Source organism: Argentina silus (genome assembly GCF_951799395.1).
Source record: "Argentina silus genome assembly, chromosome: X".
In the NCBI taxonomy this organism is placed as follows: Eukaryota; Metazoa; Chordata; class Actinopteri; order Argentiniformes; family Argentinidae; genus Argentina; species Argentina silus.
The window spans coordinates 22,635,413-22,655,821 of NC_139653.1; the positions used below are offsets into that span (position 1 = coordinate 22,635,413).

The 20,409-nt window shown below is 42.1% G+C and overlaps 1 protein-coding gene across 2 annotated transcripts in view; it reads right to left on the minus strand.

The window, feature by feature from the left end:
* The window catches only part of dscamb (Down syndrome cell adhesion molecule b), a gene marked incomplete at both ends in the record, with an annotated part of 106,651 nt that overhangs the window by 34,912 nt on the left and 51,330 nt on the right, over positions 1 to 20,409 (minus strand). For both annotated transcript variants that reach the window (XM_083695881.1, XM_083695880.1), the window contains 7 exons: positions 2,102 to 2,221; positions 2,498 to 2,776; positions 3,638 to 3,910; positions 6,016 to 6,312; positions 7,177 to 7,452; positions 7,617 to 7,895; positions 7,995 to 8,141. In XM_083695881.1, coding sequence (XP_083552007.1) covers positions 2,102 to 2,221; positions 2,498 to 2,776; positions 3,638 to 3,910; positions 6,016 to 6,312; positions 7,177 to 7,452; positions 7,617 to 7,895; positions 7,995 to 8,141 — 1,671 coding nt within the window. The remainder of the gene's footprint in view (positions 1 to 2,101; positions 2,222 to 2,497; positions 2,777 to 3,637; positions 3,911 to 6,015; positions 6,313 to 7,176; positions 7,453 to 7,616; positions 7,896 to 7,994; positions 8,142 to 20,409) is intronic.

Genomic DNA, 20,409 nt, shown 5'->3' on the forward strand with positions numbered 1-20,409 from the left:
ATCAGTGTAACAAAGAATATGTGGGCAATTGCCATCGGCATATGGTAGGATAAACAGAGTCCGAGAAGAAAGTAGAAGAAAAAACAACTTTGGTAAAGGAGCTGGCATATGTAGTGCCGATATATAACAGAATGGCAATGGAACGACTAGAGATAGTTTCACGATGCACTCTTCCTGATGTATTACCGACGGCAGCCCTCTGAGAAAATGATCCCCATGCTATATCTATGTAACGTAACTGCATCCGAAATTTCTTTTAGTTTAGATGTAGTGATGACGTCAATCCGACTGTGTGCTGTCTTGGAGTATGTGTGTTAACAACACTGAACTTGTAAGAATATAAATCAACAAATCCATACTTAGAATACTATAATATGAACTATTGAATATTCAATCTTAAACATGTCTGTTTTTGTTTAATACAATTTATTCCAATATAATCCAATATAAATATTTGTCAAAAACAAAGATTGGAAAGAAGCACTTCATGTTTCTCTGGGCCAACTGTAGAACGAACTGTATCTTTCTACACTGGTGAGTTATACTGTACCTTGGAGTACAGCAATATATAGTATGTTAGATTGATCAGGGAATAAGGACATGTTCTATCATTATTATCATCCATGATTCTGTTAAGAGCTGTTGTCAGTCTCATTCTGAAGGGGTAAGATTACCATGGGTAGGAAATTACTAATGTTGAAAATGTTAAGGTCAAGGAGCTGCCTGGGAATGGAAATGCTCTCCGGGCTACAGTATATAAGTGTTCTACCTTTATTACTGTAAAAGCAACACATTCCAGGCGTGCTCATGGAGTATTAAGCTTACAGTATATCTGAACTGTGCCAGATATTAGCATGCACTAAAGTTAGCGTGTAGAGATAAGGTCATTTAGTGAGCTGTGGGTTTTGGTGCTTTATTAGAAATGCAGTCAAGTGATTCTGGTTAGCAAGGGGTCAAGTGGTGACAGTAGTCCCACACTACTGCCTTACAGATGGAGAGAGAGATGGATAGAGAGACAGCGAGAGAGAGAGAGAGAGAGAGAGAGAGAAAGATGTACTCTCTTGAATTATGGATTTTGCATATTCAAATAGAGTTGGCAGTTATCCTAATGCCAGCTGACCTTTACTCACCGTTCTGGCTCTCAGTGGCTCTGCTGACATATGACTGGGAATATAAGGCTGCCCAGCCACGGCAAACAAAACACAGACCCTGCCTTACTAATTAGACACCTTAGATTCTCAGATGAAGACACACAGTCGTCAATCTACCATCGCTGTGGCGACCAGCTCCTGTCAGACATTATTAATCAGACAGGGGGTCTGAGGCTCAAAGAGCATCTCACATCAAACCCAATCTTCTCTCGGTCCCAGGGAGCCTAAGTCACAAACAAATCCCATTAAAGCATGGCCAATGTCCCCCCTGCCTTTGATCCCAGGCCCACCGCCCCACAAACCACCCCATTAGTTGTCCATTGGGGAGTCTTTCAACCCTAGTTATGGATAATGAAAGAAACACCTGGGTCCCCTCTTGAGCTATCAAGTATCGTGCCACTTTATTCACCTGCCCTCTCCCTATGTCAGCCTCTGTCCTGCCCCCCTCCCAACCCCCTTCTCTGGGGGGGAGGGTCCTGACCGACGCCTTATTGGTTGCTAACTCTAATCTTAACCCACAACCCCCAGGGGCTGTGCAACTGTGACTGTATGCATCACACACCTGCAGATCAACCACCTCATACATGGGCTGTGGATGACATGGAACACATGTCAACAACAGATCAACATCCTCCCCATCCTTTCAGCTGTGAATGTCCCCGTGAACAATGGTCGTAACACAACACAAGATCAAATTGCTGTCATTCAATGGATAAAATGACAGACACACTATGTGCATTTGTGGTCAACTGACTTCAATATAATAATAAATAGAGCATATGATTTCTGAATGAATTCTAACACAAACCAGGCAGCCTCACCCAACCAGTTTGTCCACTCTTGACTTGCGCTGTTTAAACAATAAGCCCTGTGGTGTATGCTCATCCTAAAACAGTTCTGTATGACAATTTACATTTACCTTACTTTCCTTGGTTTGTATATGTTTTTACCTTTGGAGTGTTTCCACACAATTGTGGGGCGTGGGTAACCCTCAGCAGAGCAGTTCAGGGTCACAGCCTTCCCATAGATCCCATCCTGGTCTTCTGGCTGCACCACAAACTGGGGAGGAACTACACACAACCAAATAAGTGGGACAGAGATGGTTACTATGTTACTATACTATGTATTTCTATCTGAGACAGAAAAGGAGCATCATAGATACAGTGGATAGATGGATAGAGTGAAAGAGTGCAGCAAAGAGATAAATGAGAAAGAAATAGTGAGAATAAAAGAAGGTAAACAGAGAGAGAGAAAGATAAATTGAAACTGAGAGAAAGATAAAAAGGGAGATTAGAAGCAAAAGAAAACAGGGTATTGGAAAGAAATAAAGATAAAGAGAAATAGACCTCTAACAATGAGCTGGCTCTGGTGCTCTACTGCAGCGGCTTCGTTGCGTGCAATGCAGGTGTAGTTGCCGTTGTGGTCGGGGGACAGGTTGGAGATGCGAAGCGAACTGGTGAACTCGATGTTATCGATTGTGACGCCCAGGCTTGCCGGGATAGGCCGTCCGTCCTTCTGCCAGGTGATGTCGAGTGGCTGGTCACCTGACATCACCACGCAGGGGATGAAGACGCGCTGACCAATGGAGAAACGTTGGAAGGCAAAGGGCTGGATGTATGGCGGCACTGCCAGGGGAAGAGAGTAGTATGTTACATATCAGACTGAGAGAAAGTCTCGGAGTATCACCACACAGTGCCAAGCAGAGGTGTACTATTTCAGGACTATTTGACATGGTGATCATAGTGTATCTTATTGACTCATATACCCTGTGTCCAGAAAGAGAATTCTAAAACAATATTGGGACCTTGAGTAGGAGTAAAGAGAGAAGAGAATCAGCCTTAACAAAGATAATCACAGAGATGTGAAAACCTCCCCAGATTCCCAGATTCCTCCCCAGATTCACCACAGCAACTTCTCTGGGGACTCTCCAGCCATCTCGCCAGTCGCCAGTGTTTCAGAATCCAATGAGTTAAAATAACATTGAAATAAGCAGCACTTCAGCTGCTTATTTAATTTACAACAAAATGTGGATAATAGGCTCCTGAGATCCCCCAGATGCTTCAGAAATTTAAGTATGAGCAAAGCAAATTAACTAACACACTCGCAAATTGAAGTATTGCTTTATATCATGTGCTCTGTTCCTCACTCCCCCTCCCCCTCCTTCACCCTCATCCCATGAAAATTTCTTAAGTAGTGGCTACATCATTTATGACATTTAGGCCTAACACAGGAGAGGATATGGGGCATGGGGAAGCACTTGTTAAGATTCACATTTTGTATTCTGGGGCCTCAATCAAGCTCATTTGTAGTTATATTATTGGCTCTAATGTGATTCTATATTCAGTAGTCTAGGTCTCTCTGTCTATTCTGTAGCTTGTTTCTTGCTTCACAGACACAGTACATGTTTGTTTCTTGCTTCAGAAACACAGTACATGTTTGTTTCTTGCTTCACAGACACAGTACATGTCGGGGCAGCTGGGTCGTACCTTTGACACTAACATGGACACTCTGAGTGGCCACCAGGTGGGGCTGGACAAGCACACTGCAGTTGTACTCTCCCTCATCTACTTGCTGTACGTTGGACAGCTTCAGTGTGCCGTTGTTTTCGAAGGCTCGCTGCCGGTGATTGAACGGGAGCAGGGCCGAGTTCTTGTACCACTTGATCGAGTAGTAAGGGTAGCCAATAACCCGGCAATGGACGTAGGCATCTCGCCCGGCAATGGCTGTGAGGTTTTTCATTGGACGAATGCTGGCAGGCCCTAAGATAACAGAGAGGGAGAGAGAGCTCTCTATAAACACATTTTGGGGTAAGGAACTGTGACATCACAACCATATCATACAGTGAGTGCTCTGTAGGAACCACACCCAAATTGTGTTGTTTTTTTTGTTTTGTTTTACCACATGACCTCATGGTTGGCTGATGAAAGGGCTGTGAAATCAGGACCAGAGTAAAATCAAGGTAGGGGTGACTGACAGCTGAAAGACAGAACTGTTTTAGTCAACATCACTGAAGATCACTACAGTATTGAATCTCACTGGTCACTAAAGCCTGAAAAGCAGAGAATGGAATTAGCCAATTGGATCTTAACATCTACATATGGAACTGAAGAGAAAATCAGAGGAAGATCATGTTCCAGCGACAGCAATCTATGTGGAGAATCATATATTACTATTAAAAGCCAATTAAATGACAGAGAGAGAGAGGTGGCAAAATATATTCATTATGTCTTAAAACAGACCAACATCTGAGACATGCATAATAAAGAATCAATATAACAAATAAACTAAATCGACCAAGTATGTAGCCACAATAACTATAAGATTAGAGCATCATGTGAAGAGCTTTAGAGATATGAAATAGATGTGAATGGCTTGCTAATGGCCGGAGAACCACCTCAGGAGATGCATAGCTGTATTAGTAGTTATGTATACTGTAACACAAGGTTAGTTGACTTTACTCATTCTCAGTGAGAACCGATGAGGTATTGGTTAAAGGAACATTTCAATGATGGTCACCAGGACTCAACAGCATGTTATAAGTGATCTCTGCTGTCTAAATAGTCAGGAATGTAAAACAATTAATGCAAATAAGTGAGAAAATAGCGATGTTGACCCCCTTACTTTGGCTGACTTAAATAATGTTGAATTAGTCATATTGGTCACTGCACAAGGGTCACCAACATATATGAATTGATGATGATAGTAAATCTATTTCATTTACACAACAAATATTTTTGAATAATAGTTATATGCCAATTCGCAAAGCCTATCATCCAATGATTCTATCGTTTCTTTCATCATGTGATGTGAAAACATCGAGGTCAGGGCATAGATTTTTATCCCAGTCTAGAAAGCTAGCTATGTAAACACAATACGAAGTTGCAATTCAAATTCAAACATAAGAGACTAAAAGATAACAGGAGGCATCTTAAATTCGACACATATTTTTTGTAGGGGATGGGAGGGGGATTGTTGGCATAGGCTATCTCATGGTATAATGAAAAGGCCGCTGAGCCAGTTATTGAAAATAGTATAATACTGTACCTGTCATTATTTGAACATGACAAATCAGGACTCATTCTTAAGTTAAGTGAAGATGCTTGTTTGATATGTGGTCTGTTCGGGGATATATTAAATAATTGTGTACTTTTGGCTGTTATGATCTTCATTTCACGGGTTGGGGGGGTGGGGTGGGGGAGGTGGGGTGGGGTGTGGGGGTGATGTGGGGCCCATAACAAACATTTGCACCCAGTCCTATGGTGACTAGCTTACGCCACAGGGAAGCCGCTTTCACATGACCACACGTTCATAAGGTGATGTGGACAGCGATTTTGAGGTAAAAAAAATTGGTGAAGTGTTCCTTTAAGCATACTTTTTATTCATGTTTCTCCTGGCTCCTAGCAAAGACGCACAGTTCAGACAAACTTTGTAGATCAATGTGGAAAAAACAAAGAAAATTAGTTTGACCTGAAAATACAGACAACATGAAATAGCACAGTATTAGCATTGAAAGAGCAAAGAGACCAGAAAATCACATGCACACAAAAAGAGAGACAATCTCACAAACGATATTCACATGAGGATAAAATATACACCTTAAAAATAATGGGGAAACAAAACAATACCTGCAACTGAAACAAAGGGATAAATGGGGGGGGGGGGGGGGGGGGTAAAAAACCCATAAAAACAAAGAATCCTGAAATGAGTAAAAGGTTAGGGTATCTGAAGGCACTTTGCAAGGAAAAAGACAACAACAAAACAAAAAAGAGAAAAGGGCATGCAGGTACAGTACTTGTAACCAAAGACAAAATGAGTTAAGTTTATGCTTTTGTTGTTGTTTTGGAGGAGCTGATCTGACAAGCACCTCTTACGTTTATTCGAGCCTGGTGGTAGACCGCCCCGGCCGAGTTCCTGCAGGTGCAGCGGTAGACCCCTCCATCAGGGACCTGGGTATGGGTGATGTTGAGCTGGCTGACCATGTGGCCTTCGTGGGTCTCATAGTGGCCGGGGTGGTGGTGGCTGTCCTTGATGACCGGGTCGTCGTCCAGAGACCAGGTGCAGGAGGGCGGGGGCGTGCCTTTAACGTTACACACCAGGAAAACTGGCTCGTTGGGGTTGACCACCTTCTCACTGAAGGAGGACAGAATCTTTGGAGTGCCATCTGGGGAGAGGAAAAGGAAAACTAAAAGGAAAACAATAGGTATGCTAAAGTGCCTGACTACAGAACATCACAGCCATAGCATAACTTGTACTGTATGGTACAGGTTGTTGTTTTTTTTATAAAGGATTAATCTGAGACATACAGTATATAATGTTTATTTTCCCTTATATTTCAGTATTGACAAAAGCTGCAACAGTGTACTGTACATACTGCATACTATACAGTACATACAGTAGCATCTGTCTCTAAAAGCAACACACTAACTGTTTCTCTTCCTCCCCTCTATTGGGGGCATTCTTAGTGAAATGAAAAACAGCTCTATTTTCAGAGGTAGTAAATGGCCTTTGAAATGTCTGCCTGCTGTTGCTTTCTAATAACCCTGGCATGCTCTACATCATTATAGATTATCAATATCCTCTTTATACAGTTCCGTGGCCACAGGAGACAGTTGCCCAAGCAACTGAGCTCAGGTAAGCAATTAGAAGCTGGCTGGAGTAACCCTAAAAACAGCAGCCATATCCAGCCATATCGATCCATGGCCCAAATCCATTTTTGCTAAGTCATTGCATGCACACATACACACACACACACACACACACACACACACACACACACACACACACACACACACACACACACACACACACACACATACACACACACATACACACACACACACACACACACACACACACACACAGTTGTAATGTATGTTCCCACTGACTGTTACATTGGTCTTCAGTTATAGTTAGTGTTTGTGAAACTAGAGTACATATGCTATTGTGTGACACTTATGGCAAGTCCGCCAGCCTATCCAATACCTGTCATTCAACCAAAGGCCTTAAAAACAAGCCTTGCACTCACCCTCCAAGATGACCTGCACAAAGTCCTGAGCAGACAGCTTGCCCTTCCTGGCGAAGCACTGGTAGGCTCCACCATCACTCTTGGCCATGCCCTCCATGATCAGGTTCTCCCTGTTGATCCCTGTGATCCGCACATTGTTGCCAGGGTAGATGATCTCTCCATTGCGGTACCAGGACAGCTCGTACTCATCCGAGCCACTGACGCTGCAGGACAGGGATACCTTACTCCCCACACTGCCCTTCACCTTGCGTGGACTGACCACTGCCTTCAGGGGCTCTGGACACCAGAAAAACACAAATCAAAATCGTTACTATGCAGTGACACATGGAAAGCAGATACAAGTGGATAACAAACAAAGTAGCAACAGAGGTAAATGATACATTGAAACTGACTAGCACCCATGCAGGCTGAGATAGCACAAGTGTCCCTTTTGTACTTACGTTTGACCAGCAGCTGACCCATGACCTCGGCATTGCCATAGCTGTTCCATACTTCACATACATAGCTGCCTGAGTCGGTGGGCTGGGCACTCTCTATCAGCAAGCCTGTGATGGTCTGGCGGAAACGGCTGTCAGGCTCCAGGGGGCTGTTATCTTTTAGCCAGCGGTACTGGGGCATGGGGTGGCCTGATGCCTTGCAGGGCAGCTCCACCCTATGGGATGCCATGACCTCCCACCGGTCAAAGCCATCCAGAATGCCTGGCTCTGAGTTAGTGGGATCTGATGGGACACAACCAAATTTACTGGTATTTATTGTATCACAATATACAAAGGAGTAGATGTTTTGGGAATATTTAGGGTATTTAAGACAGCACTGACCTGACACAAAAAGTCGGGCGCTGTTGCTTTGCCGGGTCTCACCGGTGTAACGGTGCCGTGTGGTGCAGCGGTAGTTATTCAATCCATCCTCATTAATTACATCCAGAATATACAGGGCTCCTGTGGATGTGATGAGATATCTAGGTCCTGGAACAGGACGAGAGAGAGTGAGGGGGGGAGGTCTGTCCAAGGTCTGTCCAATCAGCTGAACCTGCTGTATCAGCTGAACCTACCTACATTCATGGTATTCCAGAGTAGTGCTGAATACTTTTGATACAAGCTCTATTAAATATCATAAAATATATCATAGCATGATATCTTTCACCTAAGATAGCCTTTACATTTGCCCTCTGCCCTTCCTGATAGTTCCAGTAACCTGGCTGGTATGATCTTCTGGTACAGCAACCACATCGTCTTCGGTGTAACTGGCAGTTCGCTCTGTGCTGTAATATTATGTTAATTCCGGGGATCAAACCCGACTGAGTGGGGTTGTCAACATCCATAAGGAATGATACCTTCCTCTCACAATCATATGCATGCATTATCCCCGGGAGAGCAGATTGATGTCAAAACTGATCGAAAAAGCAATTTACAGGAGATTGTCTGCACTGTGTTGTGGTGAGCATGCTAAGACAGAGGCAGCTTAGTGAGCATTTAGGCCCCAAGGAGCACGAGCTAGGGGCAGCTTTAGTTACAGGAAAACCTGCCTGGGCTGTGCAGAGCCACTGAAAAAGAGCCTTTTGATAAAGCCTAAGGAAAATGTACTGTTCACATGTGGTGAGAAAGGTACACAGAGAATCAGAGGCCAAGTCTAGCACAGAAACAGGCACAAACATGGTGCAGTATTGGCCTTATACAAAACCATTAATGTGTCTTTGTCTCTTACGATACAGCAAGGAGAAATATTCCAAAACAGAGGAGGAAAAATGTTGACCATCTACAGAGTAAATTAATTATTAGAGGAGCTACTGTACAACATGTCCTGCAAATGTGGCCAATATTAAAAAGCATAATAATAATAATAATAATTTAATGTATACATAAATAAATGGATAAATCAACCTTGTAGCTTGAATATGAAAGAGAGGGAATAATAGATCGAGAGAGGAGCGGGGAAAGAGTCTACAGCCATTGTAAGAATTGACCTAGTTAGAATAGACATGAGAGTCCATGGATTTTATATCCTGAAGGGGTTTTCAGCTACTGGTTTGAATGCAGTTGTGTGAGACAGGAAACCAGCAGTGAAATCCATAAAGAGGGGGAGGGAGAGAGTGTGTGTGTGTGTGTGTGTGTGTGTGTGTGTGTGTGTGTGTGTGTGTGTGTGTGTGTGTGTGTGTGTGTGTGTGTGTGTGTGTCAACATAAACCTGTGCAGTGTAAACTGTATTTTCATCTATTAATTTTTTTCTCTATTTGTTTTTAGTTTAGTTTCTTTTTTTTATTCTAACTTTGCATAGGAAAATCAATACAGCGAGCAGTGCCAAAACATATCTCAGGCATATACAGTAGGATTCATTCTTGCATTCATACTGTATAGAAGTGCTATACTACACTATACTTTACTACTTTCATTATGTATTATCAGATCCATTGTCCAATGTAAATGTGGTTCATTGTGTGAGTGTAATTGGCCTTTTCATAGCCTTTTTTCTTCTGTGTTCTTTTTTGTATTTGGCACTCTAGAATCTCACTGTGGTATCCATCTTGAGCGAGTCCAAATTATCTTTCTCTCTAGCCGCTGTGTACTACTGCAATTTTCTCCATCTCCTGAATCTCCTGGATTCTCCAGTGGCTTTTAAGATGTCAGACCTCTGTTATTGTGTTATGACAGACTGAAGAGCAGGAGGAGAACATTTTAAAAAAAAATATACAGTATCCATAAGTATTGGAAAGAGGAAGCGTTGTGTCTTTTAGCTCTATACTCCAACAGTTACTATGCAGTTAAAGTAGAGATTCTCATCTTAAATGCAATGTGTTCAATGTGTATTTTTCAGATTGGTTTCACCATTTAGAAATTACAACCGTTTTTATACATAGTCCCCATAGTCCTATTTCAGGGCACTAAAAATATTGGAAAATTGGCTTGACAGGTGTTTCTGGTTAGTCAGGTGTGTTCCGTCACATAATTTGTGCAGGCATAAGAGAGCTGTCAATGTATAGTATTGATTCTAGGCTTTACATTTGCCTTTGGAGTCTGCTATTGGTGTCTGTCAACATGAGGACCAAAGAACCATCAATGAAAGTCAAACGGGCTGGTAGGCCAAGTAAGACTTCCACAGTGGATGACCGAAAATGCTACTATAATAAAAAAATTAAAAAAACTGTCCCACAGATCAGGCACACTCTCCAGGAGGTAGGCGAGAATGTGTCAGAGACTATCATCCGCAGAATATGCCACCAACTACAGAGGCTTAACTGCAAGGTGCAAACCACCAACAAACCAACAAAAAGGATGGTCACTTACAGTTTGCTAAAAAGTACCTACAAAGCCTGCAGAGATCTGGAAAACTGTCTTGTGGACAGATAAGACAAATATGATCATGTACCAGAGTGATTGCAAGAGGAAAGTTCTGAGAAAAAAAGGATCTGCCCAAGATTCTGATTCTCTATTCTGATTTACAGCATACCACCTCATCTGTAACATGGTGGAGGGGGTGCTATGGTTCGGGCATGTATAGCTGCCACAAGAACTGGTTAACTTGTCTTAATTGATTATGTCACTGCTGACAGCAGCAGCAGAATGTATTCTGAAGTATATAGAAATGTTTTGTCTGCTCGACTACAAGCAAATGCTTCCAAATTCATTCATGTTTCTAACAATGTTGTACTTTCTAAATGGTGAACCCAATCTGAAAAAAAAACATTGAATTAAAGCTGAGAATCACTACTTTGACCCCATAATAATTGTTTAATTTCAATAATTGTTTAATTTCAAATCCAAACTATTGAACTATAGAGCTAAAAGCTCTATAGGCAAAATGCTATCTCTTTCCAATACCTATGGAGGGCACTATACATGGGTTCAGGTTTTTCATTCGTCTTAGCTTTTCACCACTGTTCTCAAGTTACTGGCAACCTGAGAGAGAAGATCTTCCATACATAGAGTACTGAATGTTACATTCAGCTGCTGAACCCCAGGCTCTGTCATTTAAACAGACAGCCTAGTATTTGTAATAAGGCAACGGCGGCTGGCGTAGGGGCGCCCTTATGCCTCACATCCACAGTGGCAGGAGTGCTGCACCAGCGCCAGTGTGCATCCCACCACACCTTCCCAGCTGTGCTGATGTGAAGGAGCTCTCGTTTCTCTAGGCATACACTTAATCACCTTCACTTTGCCAAGGATTAAATCTAATCTCTCCCGATTCTCATACTTAGCATGCTAAATAAGGTAGGATTTATAGAGAATAGTGTATCCTCCTTTTTTAAGGGGAGGTTGGGTACTAGCTCCCCTGTTTGGTGACTCAGACACTGAGAGACTGTTCCATGGACACCAGAGAGAGATGATGGATGAGATAGTTCTAGGCCATGCTGTAACTCCTTTGGCCCAATTCTGCTCTCATTGGTGGAGTGATTCCACTGTACACAGGCTCTCTCCACAACTAAAATTTCATGAGGAAACTACCAATGTGCAAATAGGGCAATAAAGGCACAATCTGGGATTTGTTCTGCCTTTCAATGGTAATTTTGATTCATACCCATTGGTTCTCAACGAATATGACTTATAAATGTCTATTGAGCGTAGACATGAATCTGTCCCTTCTATACCTCCATTCCTCTTTCTTTTCCTCTCCAGGTGATGTCAAAGTCGACAACATGTTCTAAGTCTAATTGGTGGCTGCTCTGGGGCTAGTGGTGCGTTGTGTAGTACAGGGGATCTGATCTGATCTCTAATCTCAGCTGATTGAGGTCAGGTCACAATGTTGACCCTGCTCCTCAGCCTGCTTGGCAGCAGAGGCACCAGGCTGACCACGTGGGTCTTACATGGCCCATAGTACACAGTGTACCAACAGCCAAACCCTTACACCTTAGCCAATATATAAACTCCCATGCTGGCTCCTTACAGTACCTTCCTCAACCACCTAGACGTCCCTTTTTTGCTACCTCTCTACCCTTTCTCCTCACCCCCATATTTACTATATGTCTTTGTGTTGTAGTTACACTTACAGTACAGTATGTCCAGAAAAGTGGTAAAAGGCACAATCTGGGATTTGTTCTGCTGTTAACTTCATAACAAAACAAGTGGGCCAGCCATTTGGCTGAAAACTAAATTAAGCATTGTCCCTTTAACTGAGTGGATATTCCAATTAAACCCAGCAATGTTTTACCACAGCCCTTTAGAGGGGCTCTTCTATACTTAAAAGGTGGCGTTGAGAAGCTGACCTGTGACTAACACTGCATGATTGTTTGTACTATACGAGAGCATGTGGCCTGGTGGAGGTTAGAGGGGGTTACCATCCTGTTAAGTTGAGTGTGTGCCCTGTACCTGTGAGGTCAATAAAAAACAATCCTATCTGTTCCAGTACACAGAGCCTACCCTAGACAGCTGGTGCAACCCAACCACTGGGTACGCACAGAGGAGCCAAGCTTCAATAATGAATGTGTGTGTAAGTGTGACAAAGCGTGTCACTATCGCTTTGCCTCCATCTCCCCTTCTTCCTCTCTACCACATCAAAACACTACTTCAGGCCAGAACTATGGAGTTAGATTACTGCCAATATTATTGTAAATAAATACAACTCATAAATGTGTACCAGGATCCATAAGCAAAAAACACTAAGCCCAAATATAATTTACTATCCACACACAAACACCTCTTGATTTGTATTTGTAAACCATTATTTTAATTTCAAAATGATTTATGAATAAATGCTCTTACATTTGCAAACAAATGTTGTGATGTGTGTATAATAACGAAAACATTGCTTTGTGTGGTTATCCAATAATTCACACTTTAGCATTAGAACTGTTGAATCTGCATTTGCTGATCATATAATGTCTGTGGATTTGTTTTCATTTGTTTACAGAATCTCCATTTAACAAAAACAACTTGTCCGTTCGTGTTGACTTGGTTTATACCATAGATATTTACTTACGGTTTATAATCAGAGGGCAACAGTTCTTTGACACAAAAGTCACAAAGACATCATGAACATTCCATTGCTGCCCGACATAAATGTTGGTCATTGTCGTTGCTTGTGAAAAGTATAAACACAGAATGACAGCTATGCATCCTAGACATTAATTAAGCTGATGAGGCTGCTTTTTATTGCTCTATTCCAACCCAAACATCTCTGTTCACCTACTTAAAATAGTTGATCAAAGAGGGTATTAATCTGCCTTGCTTGTTTGTCTTTCGAAATTGTAAGTTCCCATTGCTATATTAGCTCTACAGTAGCTCTAAGTGGCTGGCTTGTCAGTTGAAATGGTGATCACTTATATTCCCTTCAGTTTCACTCCACCTCAGGCAGCATTAGATTTCTCACCTCTGTATTATTGTTCACGCCTGTTTCCCTTTGTCTTTGATAGCTTTGACCACTTTGTTACCGAACTCTTTTCCAACCCTGACTACGGATTTGCCCTTCATGTTTTTGTACCTTTGCCTGGATCCTACTAAACACCATTTCCTGCAATTGTATCCTGCCTCCTGAGCTGCATCGGCTCACTACCACCACAGGAGGTTCCTAAACCCCCGGTGAGTCCACGCCAGCACAGAGAACCGCCAGCCTACCAACTCATCTGTCGCGCCCCCCTTCTCTCCCCTGTTGCTGACGCCTGGTTAACGACTTCTCCAACTCCGGCAGGGTTCCCGCACCACTGCTGATTACACCCTCTTCTTCCGCACCACGGCTGCCTCCAGTGGCTGGAAAGAGGGAACCAGTCCACAAAATCATATCCGGTCCCAAACGTCAAAAACCCACCATCTCCTGGACGAAGATGGAAATCATCGCCTGGACACCTTGTTGCCAGAGAACCTGCCTTTCCCTATCCTGTGGTTCCACTACAGTGGAGAGTCCATTGGCCTCTCTCCAACCAGTCATTCTGGAGGCCTACCAAGACCTGAGGGAGGTGACAAGAGCCACCTGTCTCCCTCCTCATCATTCCTGGGGCTGTACCATTGACCTGCTTGCTGGCTCTGCTCCTCCACGCAACCGTGTTTATCCCTTGTCCATAGCAGAGACCGAGGCCATGGAGGAGTATATCCAGGAGGCTCTGAAGCAGGGATTTATCTGACCTTCCACATCTCCCACATTGGCAGGGTTCTTCTTTGTGGCCAAGAAGGATGGTGGTCTGTGTCCTTGTATCGATTACCGAGGGCTTAACTCCGTCACCACCAAGTACCGGTATCCACTTACTGTGGTGCCTGCAGCCATTGAACAAACATCTATCCATAGACTTTGACACAGATCTTCCCCCTTCCAATGGTTGCACCACAATACTGGTAATTGTTGACAAGTTCTCCAAGACTTGCCGTTTTGTTCCTCTCTATCATCTCCCTGCTGCCTTTCAGGTTGCAGAGGTGCTGTTCAAGCAGGTATTCAGTTATCTGCCTCCCTTGGTCCCTTGGAATCCCTGCCAGATGGAGACCCCTGTGGTGGATGAGTGGTTCCGTTATTCCAAGGAGGTGTGGAGCTGATGTTCGACTCCAGCGAGCCATCCACCGCCAGAAGGAGCACGTTGACCACCATCACAGTGAGGCTCTGGTTTACCAGCCTGGGGATCGAGTCTGGCTCTCCACCAGGAACATTAACCTCCATCTGCCTTGCCGAAAGCTGAGCCTACAGTTTGTGGGACCCTTCATGGTCCTCCAGAGGGTTAATGAGGTCTCATATAGGCTACAACTACCCAGTCACTATCACATCTCACCCACTTTTCATGTCTCCCTCCTTAGGCCTGTGGTTTTTGGTCCCCTGGCTGATGCTGTCCCCCATGACAACCCACCAACCCCCTGGACATTGATGGAGTTCCACATTTTATTTGTTCTCTGTGTTTTCTGTTTATGGTAGATCATGGTACACAATTGTGAGTTGTACTGTATGTATTTACAATCATGTTGGCAGTAATCTATCTCTATACTGAACTCCTTTGATACATTACTTTATTTCTAATCTTTTGAAATACTGTATCTGTAAAATGAAGTTATCTTAGAGGAATTATTTGATGGCTTTTAGAAAGCGACCAAAAAACAGTATTGGTAAATGAAATATTTATTTCAAGACCTCATTCCATGATCACTATCGATTAAACATAGTCATTACAACAATTAGAAAACTTATAGAAAGCTTGAATGTTACATATTGCACCTTTAAGGTCAAATAGCTGGTTTGAATCAGTGATTTAGTCAGACTAAATAATAGCACTAAACAGCTTACATTACAGTAAAAAAAAAAAAAAAAAAAACTCTCAAAACAAGTTAAAGTGTTATTGGAAAAGAAATAGGTTTGCGCAGTATTTGGGTGACATCCTATTAGACACATCCTGATGGACTCTTTAAGAGTATGACCTCCCTGCATTGCTCTCAACAGGATGCCGGACAGACTGCAATTACAAACATGTAGTTTAAATCCTTCTGGTTACCTATTCCAGCACTGCAAAACTGATACCAAAGCAAGTAACATGTTTCCTATCAACAACACTATCACTATCACCAATTATGGACAGACAGTGAAGAGTAACCTACAGTATGAATTCTATTTTAGTAGTAACATGCAGTATGTAGCCAATAATTTGTGTCCTGAATTTGCTAGTTCAGATTTATAACTGTACCAGTATTCAACAAACATCAAATGCTGCTTAGGCCTATTTATCAGTATAACCAACACCCTTGTTAGATTGTGATACCAATGAGCCTGACATTGTAACATAAGGCCTATGCCAGAGATTACTGGGATAGGAACCTCATAAAAGACATCATGAGGACTCCAGACTGCCTAACCTTGGGGACCTGAGTTCTTAAGCAGCTTCTCTAAACACACAGCCTGAGCCTGGCAAGGCAGCTACTATATCAGCATGTATAATTAAACCTCCCTCCATGCGCTCCAGTGTGGAGGTGTTCTCCTGCCGTGACCACGCTCAAACTGCTATCCACACGGATAACTCTGCATAATTAGGAGTGCTATTCTTCCTTTGACTTCTGCCCTATTGAGGGGTATTCAATCTTCTGTTGTCTTCCACAATGGTGGCTCCATGCTCCGCTCACGCTGAGAGACATGGGCAGTTCAGAATTGGGCTCCCTTAGCTGACTAGTTGGCAGAGATGCTGTATTTTAGCATTATAAGCCAACAGAGGGAGGGAAACTGGTAGGGAGGGATACTGGTAGCGGCTGTACTCTGGTTGATGTTGGTGTTTAGAGACTGTACGCATAATGTGTTATTTTTGGTGTTATTTTTGGTAGTTGACACTTATGCAAATGCAAACACTGGAGCAGGAACGGGAAGACAAAGGCCTGTGTTTGCTCCAGCCAGAGAGCAATAGTGGTTAGCAAAGCGGGAGAAGGAAAGTAGAGGAGAAGAGATATTGACATGAGTACAAGCAAGAGAACAGCATTGCAGCAAGACATCATGCCACTGTGGTACATCATTGTACTCTGTTTGAATCTGAAGACCTATAGTAATACTAACCAGTGTTACTACCAGTATACTACCAGTGGTCTCATTGTTAAAGATTGCTCACCTGATGTGTAAATCATGTAGGCCTACATTATTTATCTCTGCTCTTTAAGGTTAGCTAAAACAATCTAACAGCCCAGATGGAACACTTGTAATAATACTAAATGTACATTTGACCATCTAGAAAATCCACAGATTATAAAATGGGTAATTAAATGTAGCACTCTATTTGCACCAACATGGCACTGAGTTTAGATGAGCTTTGGGCTAAATAATGTGCCATGTGGAGCGGTCTGCCATCATAACCTAATTATTGCAGCAGCTTAACAACAGCAATTAACACTTTTCCATCAGACGACACTAATTTGTGAATTCCATTCCCTCTGCAGTCCCAACAGAAAGATAAATAACAGGATTCTTCACTGAGCTAGTGTCAACTCTAAATCTATACAGCCTTGAAATTTCTTATGGTAATTATTGAGGTTATTGTAAAGATAGGTTGAGGCTTTAATGAAATTCCTAGTTTTAATCATTTGTTTTTTCTATAATTCACATGCACCACCTTCTCCCAATCCCAAACACCTTCACTGTATGGATTTATTACATCAAGCTAATGTCATGGTAATTACCTCTTCTATGGTGGCCCCATCTTGGCTCTGTTAGGGATAAAGACTTGGGTCAGTAACATAATACAGTCTCCATCATGTATACAAAAGTGAGTATTGACCCCCTGGCCTGTCCTTTCTGGACTTAAGGATATTAGTATAGAAGGATCTCAACCTTGTTCACATCACCCTCCTCTCGAGATGCATGTGAGTGATAGGCCTAACTATCAGGCACGACACTGAATCTGAGGCCCTGGCTTTTAATAGGGTCTGTTCTCAGTAATTATGCTGACACAATTTGATCAGTGCAGGCTAAGTATCTTCATCTGAAGGAGATCTGGGGAAATTAACGCTGATGTAATAAGTACCATTTGTCACTATTAAGACAGAGGTGTTGACAGCTACTGTCGTTGTCAGGGCAACTGTTGCCTCTCCCTCATATCCAACCCAAAATAATCTATTCATATATTGTGCAGTAGACACAAACGCACACGCGCACTCACGCAAGTACACGCACACACGCGCACAAACACACATACACTCAGACATTCAAACCTGACAAATCCACCCACAGCTGCCACAATGACATCGATCCACACACTCTTAGCTCAGATACATCTACTGTATCAAGCTGTGGGTCAATTGCCTATGATACAAAGCACTATATAATCAATTTTCTCTCTAACCCATGTAAACACATATGGTGCATTGGTGTTAATTCTTTGTCATTTGTCATTCTTAGTTCTTTTTTTTATGTAATGTTTTTACTCACAGACTCAAGAATTTACTCTCTTAATATATGTAACATATTTCCCTTACAATATTAAATATCAATGTAAATGTTCTATATCTAGCATCAGTTGTAGGATTCATATAACAACAATTAGACATTTGTGCATTTGTGTGTGAGAAAGAGGAATAAAAATGGGTGGTAATAAACCCATCAATCGATAACAGCAGAGAGAGAAAGCAAGCTCCAAAAGTATTGACAAGACTAGCCAGAGGCTGGCTTAGCTTCAGACTTGAGCAGTCAATTAGAGCAGTCAATGGCAATGTTGGGAAAAGATCCAATTCAGGCAAACTATAGTGAAATCGGAGAGGGGATAACAGACAACCAGAGTATCATAGTAAAACGTTTATGAATAAACGTCTTGCTTTATTCACAGGCTTCATTCCATTATTCTCCTTTTATAGAGGGGCGCTACATCATTTGTGGGGGACAACATGTTTACTGTACACTTGTTTTACTTAGCTTCTGTTGCAGAATCATGCAGATTTTTCTACACAGTTTCAAGCTTCAAGGTTTGGGTCAAATTAATTAAAGGTCCAGTCTATAGATTTTAGCTTTAAAATAGTGCTAAATGGCCATGATAAATCGGTAGCAATGAAGAAATGAGATCACATGATGAAGAACATTCAGTGAAGGGTGTTGTATTTGTCATGGTTCCATCTGAATACTGGAGGGCAAAGACTTCCCCAAGGATTTATTAGCACTCAGGTGCATCTAATTTCTAATTTAGGACCTCTCCCAAAATCTTTCTATATGTAGTGTGTTTTCCTGTGTTCTGTGTCATAGCTTGATACTTGTCATGTGCTCCAGTTACTCGAGCGAACCAATAGTTTATGCCTTTGATGATTCTATAGTATCCAGCGCTCCTAGGTTTAGACTTAGCTTTTGTTCTTTTCCTAAAATCCTTGCCTGTTCTAATCTGTGGATTACCAAGTAAAGTAGCCTATTTGCCTTTCATCATTATTCCCTCGCTTGGTCTCCTCTCTACTCCTAGGTGCTACACTACACCTTATAGTATTAGTCTAAACCAGTGGTTCCCAAACTTTTAACAGTCATGTACCCCTGAGACACTACATCCTACTGAGTACCCCCAGCACGCGAGAGCATAAACACTGTTGTGATTGGTCAAGAGGTGGCTGCTCTCGTGCACTCATAGGCACAGGAAGATATTCGCGCTAAATTTAAGAATATAAAAAATGGAATATTTATTTATATTCTTAAATGTTGCTACAGCAGTTAAAGTCCATACATTTATTTTCGTTTTCTTATTTAACATAATTAATGGATTGTGTAGGCGGGATTATGTTCAGGCAACATTCGAGAAATGCGTTCCAGCTAAATTTAACGATCCCTGCGCGATTCACACTGTCGGTTATTTTGTAGCCTAATTGATATTCTATGAACATTATCCCTTACATATTAGACATTGTGATAATATTATTCTGTTGGATAGGGTGCATGCATTTATTTTTGGTACTGAGACTGCAGTCGGCTATTCAACAGGACTGTTTGGGAAGGTAAATCACAGATTTATTTCGCGGACCTCCTAGATCGATCTTTTGACAATAGTGGGTCTAAACAAAGGGTTTTGCACAATCTGATGTCGGTCAGGACACTAGCCTTTACTTGCCTATTTCACGTTTGGTTTGTTTACAAGGATATGCACATATTTGTTGCTATTAGAAAACTAGCATATGCACATTTTCTAATTTTCAGTGTGATAGTGGCAGCAACATGCAAAACTACATGCTAGACCTTTAACAAACCTTTTAGAATATTTTATTTTCATCTTCCTCCATTGGTTGACTTAATGTAAGCTCTGCCTGTGAGACTGTCCCACAATGTGTCATGTGAAAAGCTCACACAGATCATCTGATTAATTCTGATCATTATTTAGAATTGGGGGTACATGGACGCATTTAGGGGAGTGTCATGCAATTTGCAATTAATACAATTTGTATATCTTTCAATGCTTCAGAATTTAATGCTGTGTACGCTCCCGTTACACTTCTTTTGCTCTCTCAGTATGCCAAAGCCCAGCGAATGGGATGGGCGCTTTTCTAGCTCACCATTGGTTAGCTTCTCAGTAAGATCTGACGTGATCGGGCATATCAAAGTGTGGACTTATTTTGCACAGATCCTGGAGCTCTTGTGTCATGAACAATTATTGTAATTGTTTCCAATGTAATAATTCTATAATAACGGCAGCCAAGACAGTCTCCTAATTAAACCATGTACATATACACGATAGTACGCATTCCCAATTGCATGTCCTGGGTTGACGCATGAGAGATTTTTGGACGCTACATAAAAAGCTCAAGATACGCTACGTGAGGATAAGAGACTTTGCATGACTTATGTAAGAAGTAAATCTTTATAAACTTGGAATTGTGTGGCAGTTAGGCAGTATTAGGCA